General features: G+C 41.4%; 1 protein-coding gene across 1 annotated transcript; it reads right to left on the minus strand.

Annotated features, from left to right (window-relative positions):
* Nucleotides 1–370: 370 nt before the first annotated feature.
* Nucleotides 371–14,572, minus strand: mapk9 (mitogen-activated protein kinase 9). The gene is made up of 12 exons (XM_034543290.1): nt 14,356–14,572; nt 8,837–8,983; nt 7,624–7,753; nt 6,985–7,043; nt 5,726–5,864; nt 5,255–5,420; nt 4,467–4,538; nt 3,352–3,534; nt 2,775–2,899; nt 2,632–2,695; nt 2,230–2,301; nt 371–2,019 (listed from the first exon to the last, which is right to left on the minus strand). Exons 2-12 carry the CDS (start codon nt 8,950–8,952, stop codon nt 1,883–1,885), a joined length of 1,263 nt encoding a protein of 420 aa, XP_034399181.1. The 5' UTR covers nt 8,953–8,983; nt 14,356–14,572; the 3' UTR covers nt 371–1,882.
* Between the last annotated feature and the right edge of the window lie 361 nt (nt 14,573–14,933).

Genomic DNA, 14,933 nt, shown 5'->3' on the forward strand with positions numbered 1-14,933 from the left:
TTACGTAAGGGCAAAAGATGTCGGCCAGGTGATTATATTGTGGTCATTGCAATCACACGGGACATCTGTGAAAATAAAAGGAGGAATAAACTGAACTAAAATGTGAGAAGCAGTGTATACAATGGAGCGTTTCCTTTTTAACACAGTAAACATGGTAAACAGGTCTGTAGCAGTGTAATGCCCAAACCTTATCTGATACGATGTGTGAGAGTGAAATTGCCACTCCACAGCTCATTTAAGGCATGACTGAAAGAATAAGGTCACGTTTTGAAAAAGGGAAAAGCATAGTGTGCAACATTTAAAACCTCTGTGACTCCATAGTGTCATCTTTCTGCATGTCCATCACAATGTGCAAACAGTCCTGCAAAAAGCAGCTCCACAGTCCATTCCTCTCATCTTTAAGTTTCCGTCTTGAGTTCCAAGGTCCAGACTTTCCTTCAGGGCCCCACAGTCACATCCTCACTTCAAACCACAACATGTTTGCTTTTTGTTGAGGAGACAACTTCCTCCCTAGACTTAGGGGATAATGAAGGAGAGCGGTGCACAGTACATTTTGATAACACACACACACACAAAGGCTCACAAGGCACAACACAAATAAAAAATACAACATCTGCATCAAACAGGCTTTCAGAACCAAGAACATCGAGAGACTGCAAGTAAGAGAACTGACCTGAACGGATTTCTCTTTATAACTAGAACTACGGTATCTTATTGGCATCTTTAACGCCTTCATGCAAGTTGAACACCTTTATTTGTGTTTCACTGCCTTTATCTACATGATGTCTGATTCATGGTGAATTGTGTGGCTAATGGAAGGGTTTAGAAAAGGCGCTTTGACAAGAGGCTTATTTTACACAGACCTCAATGTGATTGCGTTCAACATTTAGCAAGAGAACAAAAATAAATACTACATGTATCTTTTTGCCTCTCCCAAATTTAAAGGAATATGATATTGTTCTGACATACACATTGTTAGTCGGTACCTTATGTCCAATGGGGGTGCAGTTCTACAGAAATATTGATCATAACAAAACCAGCACACTGTATTAATTAGTAATGACAGGTTCAATAGTCACTAGAAGTGTCAGATCATCACCTCATCATACAGTACATTATATTTGGAAAGTAAATGTAACACTGCAGCCACAGCTTCCCCCAGCTGTCGGGAGGAAAATCTTATTATCCACATCACTCAAGTCAATTAATTAGAAAACGGTGCAGAAAGCTCCACTGTGGAGATCTGTGCGCTAGCTAAAAGATCGTTCAGACTTTGGATGAGTGTTTGATCATCATCAGACGGATATCAGATCGGTGCCATCAACTTACGCTAAGATTTTGTTCTATTGGCGTGCATGACAGCGGCTGGACGCTGTGGTCTATTTTCAGTGCGTGTCTACTCTAATTTGATAACCTCTGGTCTCAAGAAAATATTTGCTAAAAAAATAAAACTATTAAAACAAAAGGCATACGGAACCATCAACAATTCCCCCACCTGTTCCTGGTAACCTGAACATGAATATGGATGCATACATCATACATACTTGATCATGGTAAACAGCATCCACAAAGAAGAAGAAGATAAACCTTTGACCTAATAGACAGCTTTGACCTCTGGGAAGCAGTCCAAAATAAAAGTTTGATGTTGTATGGAGAGAGATCAGCAGATCATAAACAGGAAGAAAATAGAAAAATAGACCTATTTATTGACGTTGAAGAAGAAAGAAGAAAAACACAGAAGGAAAAAGGGACAAAGAAAAAAAAAAAAAAGATCAGAAAATGAGGGGGGAGTGAAAGGAAATTGATGGTGGATTGATATTTGGATATTGTAAATACGAGTGGAGGACTGAGGCAGGCAGAAAGATGAGGCCATGGACTGTGTTCACTGACTGTCGTCCAGCGGCCCCGTCAGTGTGTCAATGCTGCTGCTGTCTGTGTCTGAGGCTACGGTGTGCTCCGTGGACATGGACGAGATGTCGTTGGCTGATGACGACTGGGAGGCTGAACCTGACACCACATCTGACACATGACGCACACAATGGAGGGAAACAAAGTTGAGGTAATATTTAGAGTGACAGAGCATTTCCTATACATTTTTCATGGTACAGCTGTGGACACAATGACACATTTCAGGAAACCAGTATTAAGTTGAAGCTAATTATGCTCTGACACCACTCTGTCTGGTGTCCAATATTGGAGAAAATGTATGAAGAGTATGCATATTTGTACCTGAACAGTCTTCTTTCATCAGTCCATTCTGGTTCCTCTCTTCCCAATCAATCACCTCTTCATAAATGAGTACTGTAGAAAAGCAGAACATGAAGTGCTATTATTGTGTAGTTCAGGGATTTCAGAATCGTGAACTTGTGGCTGATGAACTTTCTGTGGTCATTCTATCAGAACAATTGTTCTCAGTTTGTCCAATTGTGTGTTAGCTGAATGATTTGGCAGTGTTTTATCCCACAATGGTGATTATTTGCTTTAACTCTGAATGCTTTGCACAGCACCAATACAGTATATCTGCATATAGATATGTAAGAAACATAATTCTTCATAAGGCTGGGTTTGGTTTCCTCTTGGGAGGTTAAGCTGCACTGCTGATAGATTTCCCTAGAGGGCAGTGCATCCTACCTTTCCATTGCTCGATGGAGTGCTCTCTCTCTTCCAGCTGTTTATCTGAAATCTGGGGAGGAGGCTGTGAAACAAAAAGACACACATACATCAGCGCGGTCCCACACAGTCACAGTGAAGCACCACTGCAGCAGGATCCTCACCGCGTCGGCCTCTCCGGGGTCGTACCACACGTGAATGTACGGGTGATTGAGGGCTTCTTCTACGGAGATGCGGCATTCAGGATCAATGACCAGCATTTTGGAAAGCAGGTCCCGTGCTTGACCTGCTGTAATGGCAACAGAGGAAGGGTAATGTTACTATGGAAACAGGCCCATGACCTCACTTCATTTAAGCTGTCTTTGTGAAAACTGATTACTTCCCCCCTTGCAGGGTTGGGTAACCACTCTGGGAATGTCAAGATTTATTCTCGTTTCAATGTTGTGATTGCTAACTCTAAATGCCACAGATGGGGGCAGAACAACCTTTGACCTACATGGTCAATCACTGAAGTAGTTGTATAAGGGATTCACTTTTGAAAAGTCTCATTACATCAATATACTGTAGCCAAAAGCCCTTATTTAACCACCATCTTTGTGTTAGAGTCCTTGGTAAGAGATTTTAAAACGATACATTTGACAATACTCTTAAATATACAGTATATGTTAGGGTAAAAAAAAAATTATACATATATATGCATTTGAAGGTAAAGAAGTGTATTTTAGTGTGCATATTTCTTACTCTTTAGTTTGTCATGTTCTGAGTCAGAAGGAAAGGCCCAGTCGGGGAAAAGCTCGGCAAAGCTGACGCCAGGATACTGCGGCTTGTTCATCACATAGTTTCTCACCGTCTCCATCAGTCGGTTCATGAACTCCAAATGGGGCGTGCCCAGAACCTCAATCACCTTATTCCACTGGTCGATGTCTGGACAATACGCTTGTTATGGAGAACTCAGATGCAAATTATTTGATTTGATAAGGCATTGGATCAAGAGACAAATACATGAAATTGAAACTCTATGGTTTAACATATAAATATAAAAACAAGACAACAGTCATGCAAGCAGATATGTAAAACTGCATGTAAGCACAGTGGTGCTTTGAGCTTAATGCTAATATTAGCAATTGATTACTAACATTTGTAGATTAGCAGAAAACACAAACTAGAGCTGAGGTTGATGGAAAAATTGTTAGTGTTGCAGTTATTTGGTCATAAACCAAAGTCTAGCACAAACTGAAACCTAACGATGGTGCTTTTATTACCAAAGTGATTACATTTCGTCCACATGAATGTGTGGACTAAATGTCATGACAATCCATGGTGGTTAAGACATTTAAAAAGCACAACAATAAAGATATGAGCATTGCCTGATTTACAACTGCAGTAAAAAGCTATTACTTCCCCCGCTGAAAAGCAATCTATCCTGGAATCGCACTATGCCCTGTATTCATTTTCAGCCTCTCAGGTGTAAATCGAGGGTGCCACTAAAAGGAGCTGGTGAGTGTAGAGGTGACCAAACCCATTAGAAACAGAGAAACGGCCAATATATATGCAAATGATTTGAATTGCTTCAATTTAATTCCCAGTATCAATTAAAGGGACTATAGCTATCTGAAAAACAACTCCATAGATTAATAATCATCAAAGAGGGCAATAAACCGTGTGCTGGACATCTTGAGTGGTCCTATTCAACAGATTATGTTTTGAGGGTGAAAGTGGGAAAGTGTGCTGGAAGAACTATAAGACAAGAAGGTTGTCAAAATGAGTGAAATACTTCATGTTTCATGGAGATTTTATCGGGGAAAAGATGGAAGAAGTGGGACAACGACATAGACGGTGAGAGCAGTGAAGGATACGGTCGGTGCCCTGGAAGATGACGCTGCCCTTTACCATCTCTCCCATGATGCACCCTACTGACCAGATGTCCACTGGGAACAGAGAACACAAGCAAACATAAACACGGAGAAAACATATTAAATACTGATCACATAACATCAACCACATAGTATAATGCTAAATATACAGCAGAAATGCTAAACACAAGCGCGCATTATTTTGGTCCATTCTCTAGCTGTGCCATGGCCAGATGCTTTCATCATATTTATCTTAAGGCTGGCTTTCTTCTCTCTCTCTGGCTTGGAAACCAGACGCAGCCTTCCAGGCCTTTCTCCTCGCCTCTGCATCTCTGCTTATCAGTTTACACAGCTGCTGCTCTCTTCATCACTTTGCCTGTGTGAAGAGTAAGATGTGTGTAGTTTGTCTCTCTTTCTCTCTCACACTGTGTGAGTTGACACTTCGCTTTAAAATGTGCAAACGGCCTTAAACTTCTCTCTTCACTCTGTGTGCTGTTTATGTCTCCAGATCATACAAAACACTGAAGGTCAAGTCTCATCATAAAATTAAACTGTGGACAGGCTACACTATTCACTGTGAATGCCTGACAAGGTTTCCGACTACTTCCTGTTTCTGATCCTAGCGCTATGTGATATTTCATGTTTTATATATCACCTTGTAGTTGAGCTAGTTTTCACAGTACCTTTGTTGATTTTGAAAATGATTGTAAAAGGACAGAGCAGTGTTGGTGGAGCTTTATTCATTTTAGGGATCTATAAAACTACAGTTCTTTTTGCGTGCCTGTCTTTACCATTCTCCTTATATTTCATGCCCAGTATGACCTCTGGGGCCCGGTAGTATCTGGTCACCACGTAGGGGGTCATCATGAAGTTAGTGCAGGCTGTCCGAGCCAGGCCAAAATCCAAGATCTTTAAAGTGCAATCCGACTTCACCACAATGTTACTGGGCTTCAGGTCCTGCGGGGAGAGAAAAAAACAATAATAATGAGGTATATATTTCACTACAGGTGGTAGCGGGAGAAAGAGAAGAATGGACAACTATTATATAATATATAAATTGTATTACGACTGGATACTTGATTAAATGCTAAATGAACACCAGTTGAAAGTCTTCCATCCACTCCAAGCAGTAACGTGGAAGTGTTCTCCAGGGTGTGCCAGTACAGGGTGACATCATTGTTGGATGTGGTTACAGGTGCAACAGAGCAGGCTGTGTCTTATAAACATAGAGCCCACAGCACACTTAATCCTCATCCTGTTACCCTGTGGATGATGCCAGCAGAGTGCAGGTGCCTGATGCCACAGAGGATCTGGTAGAGCAGATAGGACATCCGCTCATGGTCCAGGTCCATGTGGATCACCTGGCATAGGCTGGCATCCATCAACTCCATCACAAGATACCTAAAGGGTAGGACAAGAGATACGAGTGACCTTTTAAACCCCACGGCACCCATATGGGGGGCAATTTACACATTATAGTTAGACTGTGTAAAACCTTACAATAAACATGAGCAAATATATTGATGTTATACATCAAATCAAAAAAGAGAACTTGTGCTACAAGAATTTGTAAGCCATTACCACACAACTCAAACACCAACTGAAAGAATTATTAAAATATCATAATCATCATTTTGTCAGGAGTCAGCCCACTCAGCACGTTTCCGGAACTAGAAACCCGTCGCTCGATGCTATCAGAAAAAGCCAGATAGCAAAAAGCAAGAGGACTCCACAGATTCTAAATGTCTTCTGCACCAAAGCATCACCGAGATATGAGCCAAAGAACACAGCAACATGAATCGCTTTATCGCTTACAGTCACAAATGTTGCTTATCTTTGGCTTTTTTTTTTTTTATTCATTTTTCTTCTTCTAATCAACAAAGACTGCTATATTACATGAGAACATTCAAATTGCCCAAATGCCCATTTATTCTAATGAATCTGTACTAAAACCTCTCTAACTTTGTTCTGCTTTACTTTTTCAAAGTCAAACTTTGCAGAGAGACTGGTCCCATAATGTGCTATGAGCGTGACCTTTGCTGTGCATCCTTCCAGGAGATAATCCTTCTGAAAGTGCTTTTTCTTTCTAGGCGAACCGGGAAATTCAACTTTTGCTGTCTTTCATCTTTATTTACTCTTAACCAGTAACAAATATAATAATATTTACACATCTGAACAAAAGCACACATGGTTTGCTTTTATTATAACACCAACATTATTCAAAAAGCCTTTGTGGTTGCAGAAATACACCCTTTTTAGTTTGGGTATGTTATTTCGAGCAGAAACCTAGAAAATAGATTGGGGTTTAAAAGGTTAAGTAAAGAGGTTGTAAAGGAGTTTATAAAAGAACGGTGTCAAACGCAAAGAAGCACTTAAAGCAGAAAGAGCATATACAAGCAACACAGTGCAATACAGAGGGTGACAGGTCCATAGAGGGATGCTAGTTAAATGCTAGCTTCAGCTAAACTCTCAGAATCCGACAGAAGAACAGAGTAGATTGCTGAAGCCAAAAAACACTCACAGGTCCTGGAATTCCTCCAGGGACTTCTGAGGCGTGAACACATTGATCAGACGGATGATCTGCAGGCAGAGAGACAGGCCGTTAGTCCACTGTTACTCTCCCATCTACAGCCACTCCACTGTGGAGAGCTAGCCAACGGAGGACAGAGCGTGGGCAAGAAATGTAATCTACATTTTTCAAGTTTGTACATTAGTTCAGTATTTCTTAGAACAACAGACAAATAAAGTATTTGTGCTTCCAGTCATATCCCAATCCGACTGTATCACATCAGGTAAATAAAAGTGGAATGTAATTCTGAACTCAGAAGTGTCTCATGAAACAATACATGAGAAGATGTGAGGATACAAGCTACATTTACATTTGAATGCAAGCAGTTTTTAACTGCCCTGCAGAATTAAAGAAATACAAAAAGTTATATCTGCTTTATTATGTTATAATACAGTATTTAATATATCAGGCATATAGCACAAAAACAAAATAAGTACTGCGGATTTTGTAACCCCACACATGAGGAAAGGATCTCTTAATGGCCAGTATCAGCAGGAGGTGTGATTAGACCAAAGAACATATGTGCACCCGATCATTGCTTTCCACAAAGACAGATTTTAAAACATGTGAACCTTTAAATGTAAGCCTTACATTTTTGTGATTGACACATTTTAGCAGCACCAGCTCCCTGTAGGCACGCTTAGCATGCGTCTGGTTCTGGAAGGGTCGACACAGCTTTTTGACTGCCACCGGTATACCAAGGACTGAATCTAGGGCAGAGCTGGTCGCACATTGCACAGAGGAGGGAACAGACAGACAAAGGTTATCAAGGAAGACAATATATGCATTCTGCACAGAAAAGCTGTTGTTTAACTATAAAGCTAGCTACCCATCTATTGTCAACACAAAGAAAGAATTGCAGGTAATTAAATTCCCAAATAAAAGGAATTAATTTGTTTTGCAGCTCCACAGTAGAACAAGCTAATTTCACTGCAGTGTAGTTATTAGCTTACGGGAAGCCTTGTATCCACAGCTAACATTGTTCTTTAGGGTAGAACTTGGGTTAAAGTTATTGGAAAGGGCTTATCCTGAAATTGCTCATGCTCACCAATAAGTCTGATATTTCTTATGAACAGGTAGAAATCGTCCCTTCACGGTGGTACCTAAAAAAAGGTCTGTGACTTGTATCCAAAAACTTTATCAGGGCCATAATAATGTCTGCAGCAAATTTCATGGAAATGTGGCCATTAGTTTTCTTGATATATTGTCATGGAACAACAATTTAGACCTAACAGTGGTGCAAAACCAACTGACCCATATCAAAAGGAAAAATAGAATCTCAGTAAAATCAATCAAAAAGAACCTCTTCATTTCTACTGTCAATGAAACTTCCGTACCACATTTTGGTCTGAATATTTGGCTATATTTGAATAAAATTATGCACAAGACATTTAGAATATTTCCATTTAATGCAACGATGCAGCCAAAACACCTTGAGTGAGAATAGTTTATCCAGGTAAACATCATATAGCTTTAATGAAGTGTGAGGACAAGTTAGTAAAGAATGAACTGCATATGTCACACTGTCAGACAGTGAGGAATAAGATGATTTCTCTCATTTTAAAGCTATTCAAGAGGAAATCAAATGAAACTTGATGTTACAGACATAACATGCCTTTTTCACAGCAGACATTTTCCCTTGTCATTGTACAGATGTTACTTAAGCCATGAAATAGTCCCACCGCTTTTCTTTCCCCATGCAACAACTGCCATATGTATCAAATTTGGCAGGACTGTGGCTATTACCAACACCCTGTGCTGGTGACACAATCACTGAAATGCTAATAAAAGTATAGCCTCTCACCAGACGATGCCCTGGGCGCCGGAGCCGATGGCGCGGAGCTGCTGGTAGCGCTTGAGTACAGTGAAGGTGGAGTCTCCCACCTGCACGCTGTAGAACTGGCCCTCTGCCTCACTCATCCTGATGAACAGTCAGGACCACCAGCGCTGTCTGAAGGGGGCCAACAAAACACACACAGAGGGGGAAAAAAACAGATTAACGCCCAAACAGCATGACTGATTTCCCGCCAGGCAGTTCAGCTGTACACAAATCTATTTTCAGATGGCCGTGCAGAATGCTGAACAATTTGAAGCCCGTTAATACGCCTCAATCAGGGTGATGCTGTTATTGCACTGACAAAGAAACTTGAAACCTTTTTTTCCAGTCCACCGAATCACTCAAATGATCCACAGTGAATGGCGCGGCCTAATATGGTTCCATCTGTCAGGCCCTGGCATCACTCCCTCCATTTCAAGCCCAGTCCTAAAGCCAACCACTCCATCACCGCTTTCTGCTCAGTATGTACATCTGACAACGGTATCTGTGGATTGGGGCTGCAAAATGTTTTGGTGTGTGTGTGTGTGTGTGTGTGTGTAGTGCTGAACAGAGGCAGCTCACAGCTGGGTGCTCCCGAGGCTCTCGCTGCTATATCTAAATTCATGCTGACACACTTGCGCCCAGTAAACACATACATAACACTCACACACACACACACACTGATGCAATGAGCATTAGGCGTAAGCATGTTCATTACTCTTTGATTCACATTCAGCTTCACAACATGTGTGTGTACAGCCATCAGATGCGCACATGGTGACTGATACTGTTGTTAACACTTGATATGTTTGTGTGTTCATAAAAAAGTGAGTGTTAGCATTGATTCCTCAGGCAGGAAGTGGAGGAGGAGTATTATTCTTGGCCAGGGTTTGTGAGTGTGTGTGTGGGCGAGGACACACAATTGTGTAGCTATGCAACAGCGAGCAGTCTCGGCCGTTTGTCACTGCTTCAGAAAACAGCCAGTTAAATGGAGTATGATATTTTAGCCTCGTCTGTTTGACACTCGCTGATATTCCTGGTCAGAGAGACACAATGTGAAACAGAAAGAAGCAGCAGGGGAGAGGTTGTGATCGAATGGAGCAAAAGAACACCTCAAGCTGGGTGAATTGTAAAGCTACTGTCTCAGCGTTGACACTAGGACAGCATTATAAAGAACAGCAGTGAGTGAGCAGTAATCTACATTAGTAAGTAGATGTGGACAAACTGTCAGCTGACCCTACATCTCACTTAATTTATTACCCTCAGTAACATAAACATGTTAACATGTAAATATGACTTTATGGTTTCAGTCGCTAATTGTATGTCTTCTTCTTTACAGCATGATGTTCATTTAGTAAATTATTGTACCACCATACAGTCTATGGTCACACTACAACGAACGAACAAAAGAACACATCTGAAGCCATTTTTTTTATCTAAGGATAAAACTAACACAAAATGAATCAACTGATATTGTGTATTACGGTCTGGTACCTTTTACATATATAAGTAATTTGATAGGAAACATACATATACTGTACATTACTTTCTTATTAGTATTATTTGCTGAACATTTATTTTCATCCCCATGTTAATCACGGCACAGTAAAGTCTGTCACCATCGTTGTTCATTTTTAAAATATTGATCTAGTTAAATACGTTTGTAAACACCGACAGAAATATGGCTTCATGTGTAGTCTGTGTGGGACTGCAACCGCATTACTCAGATGAAAAATGAATGTTTTTCATCTCTATCTACTTTCTTCCTCTGCCTTCTCAGCTTCTCCTCCTTCTCACACACACACACACACACACACACATCCAGCTGGCTCTCTCACTGCACCCAAGGGGAGAGCTGCAGAGACCTTTACTTTCTTCCTGCTTCTCTCAGTCTTCCCATTTTCCTTGGCTTTGTCTTTCTTTGTCGTTCTTTTATGCTCATGACATTCCCTCACACCTCTGCCCTTTTCTGGGTTCCTCCCATCTTCCCTGTGGCCTCGTAAAAAGTGGTATTAACAGATATATTTTAATAAATATTTTGATCTTCAAAGAAGAGCTTTTCAAAGAACAGCTTTTCCCAATTATTATATTTTATGTTTTAAAATGCAGGTGCAGCAGACACACCATGCTAAGGTGTCCCTTAACATGCAGGCAGCATGGATTCTAGGCCACAGCATTTGAACACCATCCATCCATCCATTTTCAATACCGCTTATCCTCAGTAGGGTCGCGGGGGCGCTGGAGCCTATCCCAGCTGACATAGGGCGAAGGCAGGGGACACCCTGGACAGGCCGCCAGTCCATCGAGGGCACATGTAGGGACATACAACCATTCACTCTCACATTCACACCTATGGGCAATTTAGAGATCAATTAACCTGCAGCATGTCTTTGGACTGTGGGAGGAAGCCGGAGAGCCCGGAGAGAACCCACGCTGCCACGGGGAGAACATGCAAACTCCACACAGAAGGACCGCTCCGACCGGGAATTGAACCCACGGCCCTCTTGCTGTGAGGCGACAGTGCTAGCCACTACACCACCGTGCAGCCCCATTTGAACACCATATGCAACAAATATTTTCCAACATCTTTCCCTCTGAGAAAAATACTGGCTCTGCCGTTTTAGCTTTTAGGCTGCATTGGCTAAAAGTGGCACTTGAATATCTTTCTCCGGTATGTTTTTACCTCAAAGTCTGGTGCACTGATGTACACATCAAATGAAAGAACACTTTTAATGTGGCTATTAATCATAACCATAACCGATTTCAGCTGCTGCAAGCACAGCGTATGTAGACTCCTTCACTCACTGCCAAGCGAGGCACAACTACAGGCTAAATGTACAGTTGACTCAGCATAGATATGTATGGAGTCTGACAGAGAACAGCTGACAGTGAGGTGGAAATTGCATGTATGCTCAAAAAGCCAGCCAGACACCAGCAGACACCTGCTATTGTTCTGGACAGCATTGCCAATGGGGAACTTGTTAAAATTTAAAAGGGGCTTGATTAGTGTAAATTAAAGTTAACGTCACCGAGGGAAATCTAAGCCATTGCAAGTAGGCTACAAGTGGGAAACATCAAAGACTAATATGATTTTAACTAGGAAAGACTAAACAAGATTAACTACTTATTACATCACTGATATATTTAGCGAAGATGTAATCATAGCATTAATCATAGCAGTACAATCACATTGCTTGACCTTAGTAATAATGACAGTGTCATGATACAATTTGTAGACCTATTTTCTATTTAGTTTGAGACATTTTTAATGCTAATTTAACCAACCAGAGGGTCGTAAAAACCTGGGGCTGTGGACTGTACCCAATCATAGTACCTAGTCATACTGCAGAATGACTACAGTAAACAAAACAGAAGTTAGGGAACTAACACAAATTGTATACAGTAGCAATATTGGTCTAAACAAATAGATATTCTAATGTACAAACTGATCATAGATGTTTCTTCAGAGAACGCTGTAAATAACCAATCTCGGCTTCCCAAACATAAAGGCTGCATGCAAGAGCACTTTCACTGCAAAGACAGCCGGTCAGTGTATTGTTTTCTATGTAGGAATAATGTAGCTGGTTGCTTTCTCGTTAGGACCAGTATTAACCAATTTGTAAAGTAATTGTATTTATAGAGACCAACACAAATTAAATTCACTTGGCAAGTGCTTGGGTGTGTGGGGGGGAATAAATTCACACACACACACATCTGGAGCATTTTGAGGGACAGTGGTTTGCTAAAGGTCACCTTAACACGTGAACAATGGGAGCCTGGGATCAAACTACCAACTCTACAATTAAGGACTGACCTTTTCTTCCAAACAAAATTCTGATATCTCCCATAACCATGGAGCCCATATCAATCTTATAACCATAAATAATTACAATCTTTTTGTTAAAGCGTCAGAATGCCTTATTATGGCTAGAGCTGGGCAATATATTAATATTATGCCACTATTGGGATATGAGACTAGACATTGTGTTATATTTTGGATATTGTAATATAGCATAAGCTTTGTCTTTTTCTGGTTTTAAAGGCTGCATTGCAGTAAAGTGATGTCATTTTCTGAATTTAACAGACTGTTCTAGCTGTTGTATTATTTGCCTTACCCACTTTGTCATCATGTCCACATTACTGATGATTATTTATTTGAAAAAAATCTCATAGTGTCAGTATTTATTGAAGGCACCAATAGTCACCCCAAATTTAACAATATTAAGGTATTTGGTCAAAACTATTGTCATTTGATTTGATTTTCTCCATATACCACAGTCCTAATCATGGCATTACAATGTATATTAATATGAATGAAAGATGTGCAGACAAGCATGATGTTCTCTTTTTCTTGTCCCTTAAAATCCACAGTTAAAAAGGCATGTGGTTTTGTTTATTTGAACACTTCTCTTATCATGAAGTTAATACGAGAAATGACCTTCCCCATCCTCTACCCAAGCTCATGACTACTGTTCAGTTCAGTCCAGTGGGGCCCAGGGGTCTGACGTGGCACCGGCTCTCAGTTAGGAGCTGGTTGGGAGTCAGTGAGTTGGCTATGACATCAGATCATGGCCTGAAGACTCTGCATCTCATCCTGATGTGGCAGTTACACACAGGGGTGACTACATCCAGCCTGCTGCTGCACTAGAGATGCCAGTGGAGAGTGTAACACCAGTCTCTTGAAAAGGATGAATGATGCTAAAGATGTGTTAATGGGGGAAGGGTCTTGATACTTTCCATGGAACAATCTTGTTTTCCTTTTTACATGTGGATTGTACTGTGTGTATATGTACTACGATCTCACTGTACTGTATAACAACCCGTGTCAACCTGATGCTTGTACACATTTGAGACATGACAGATTAATTCCATGTACACGTGGTGGCTGATATGTTGACACGCAGAAACTTGCCTCTGACATACCATGCCAAATAAAATATAGCACTAGCATTAGCTTTCATCACATATACCCGTTTTCGTGGCAACGGTGGTGTTTGTACACTCGTCCTACGAACATGTCATTCATTTGGCTCAATGTAACGTGAACGTTAGTAACATCAGAATAGGTCTAAGGGTTAGATCATTGGGCAACCTTATGACATACAGTATAATACAGCCTAAAACTGAGAATTTCCTAACGCAGCATGCTTACTTAAAAAGATACACACATACGTGCGCGCGCACACACACGCGCACACACACAAAAAGGTATGAAGTCACCCTTGTATGACACACCGCGGCCGCAGCACCGCTGGCACCGCTGGCACTTGGTGGTATAACAGTCAGAAAGAACACGTTCACACCGCCCAAGTCACACGGACATAAACGCCGGTTACGTTCACGTCGCCTCTGGTCGGTTACAAAGTTCCCGAGGCCTCCTCTGCCCGTCTTTTTCACGTGTGTCGGAAGCAATGCGGTAGTCAGGCCGGGGCTGAAGTGAAAGCTCTGACGGACTCACGGACGGCGGAGGCGGCGGCGGCGGCGGCGGCGGCGGCGGCGAGACCTACCTTCTCCCTTCGCAGCTCCCAGGGCACTCCCGTGCATCGAAAACACAGACAATACTCGCTCCGTCTTTCAGGCACGACCTGGACTTGGAAAAGTTTATGAGAATGGGTTGTCACGACAGAGAGACCTTCCTCCAGCTCGCAGCTAACTCCGGCGGCAGCACGGAGGGACGAATGCGGAGGAAGGGAACGCCACAACAAGCTCAGCGCGAGCATGCGGGTGACGTCATCGCGCATAGCTTACGTATGCGCAAACTTTTCTTTTTTCCTCCACACAAACTTTGTGGAAAAACTTTTCTGGATGCTCTGGATGTTATTCTTGATTCAAATATTGGCATACGAATCCATAGAATAATATGTAATCAGATCCTTTTCTGGAGTAAGTAATACAAAAGGAGTCGCCGCCTACAGCTCAATGTTGGGTTATTGTTATTAAATTATTACGCATTAATTAGCTCATTTCCACTGTGTCTCGTTATATCCCTCATAAATTATATGATTGTAAGATGTAAAATCAGATTATTCGAAGTAACTTTAGATTTTAAGTGAAAATCTGAATAAAATGGAAGCACTTCGGAGTA

The sequence above is a fragment of the Cyclopterus lumpus genome, chromosome 10 (assembly GCF_009769545.1).
Source record: "Cyclopterus lumpus isolate fCycLum1 chromosome 10, fCycLum1.pri, whole genome shotgun sequence".
NCBI lineage: Eukaryota > Metazoa > Chordata > Actinopteri > Perciformes > Cyclopteridae > Cyclopterus > Cyclopterus lumpus.

Coding starts and splice junctions, on each gene's coding strand:
- mapk9 (XM_034543290.1), bottom strand. CDS start 8,952: ATGAGTGAGGCAGAGGGCCAGTTCTACAGCGTGCAGGTGGGAGACTCC. Junction 5,865..6,984: donor CTGGAGGAATTCCAGGACCT/GTGAGTGTTTTT, acceptor CCTACCCTTTAG/GTATCTTGTGATGGAGTTGA. Junction 2,020..2,229: donor GATGAAAGAAGACTGTTCAG/GTACAAATATGC, acceptor GTCATGTGTCAG/ATGTGGTGTCAGGTTCAGCC.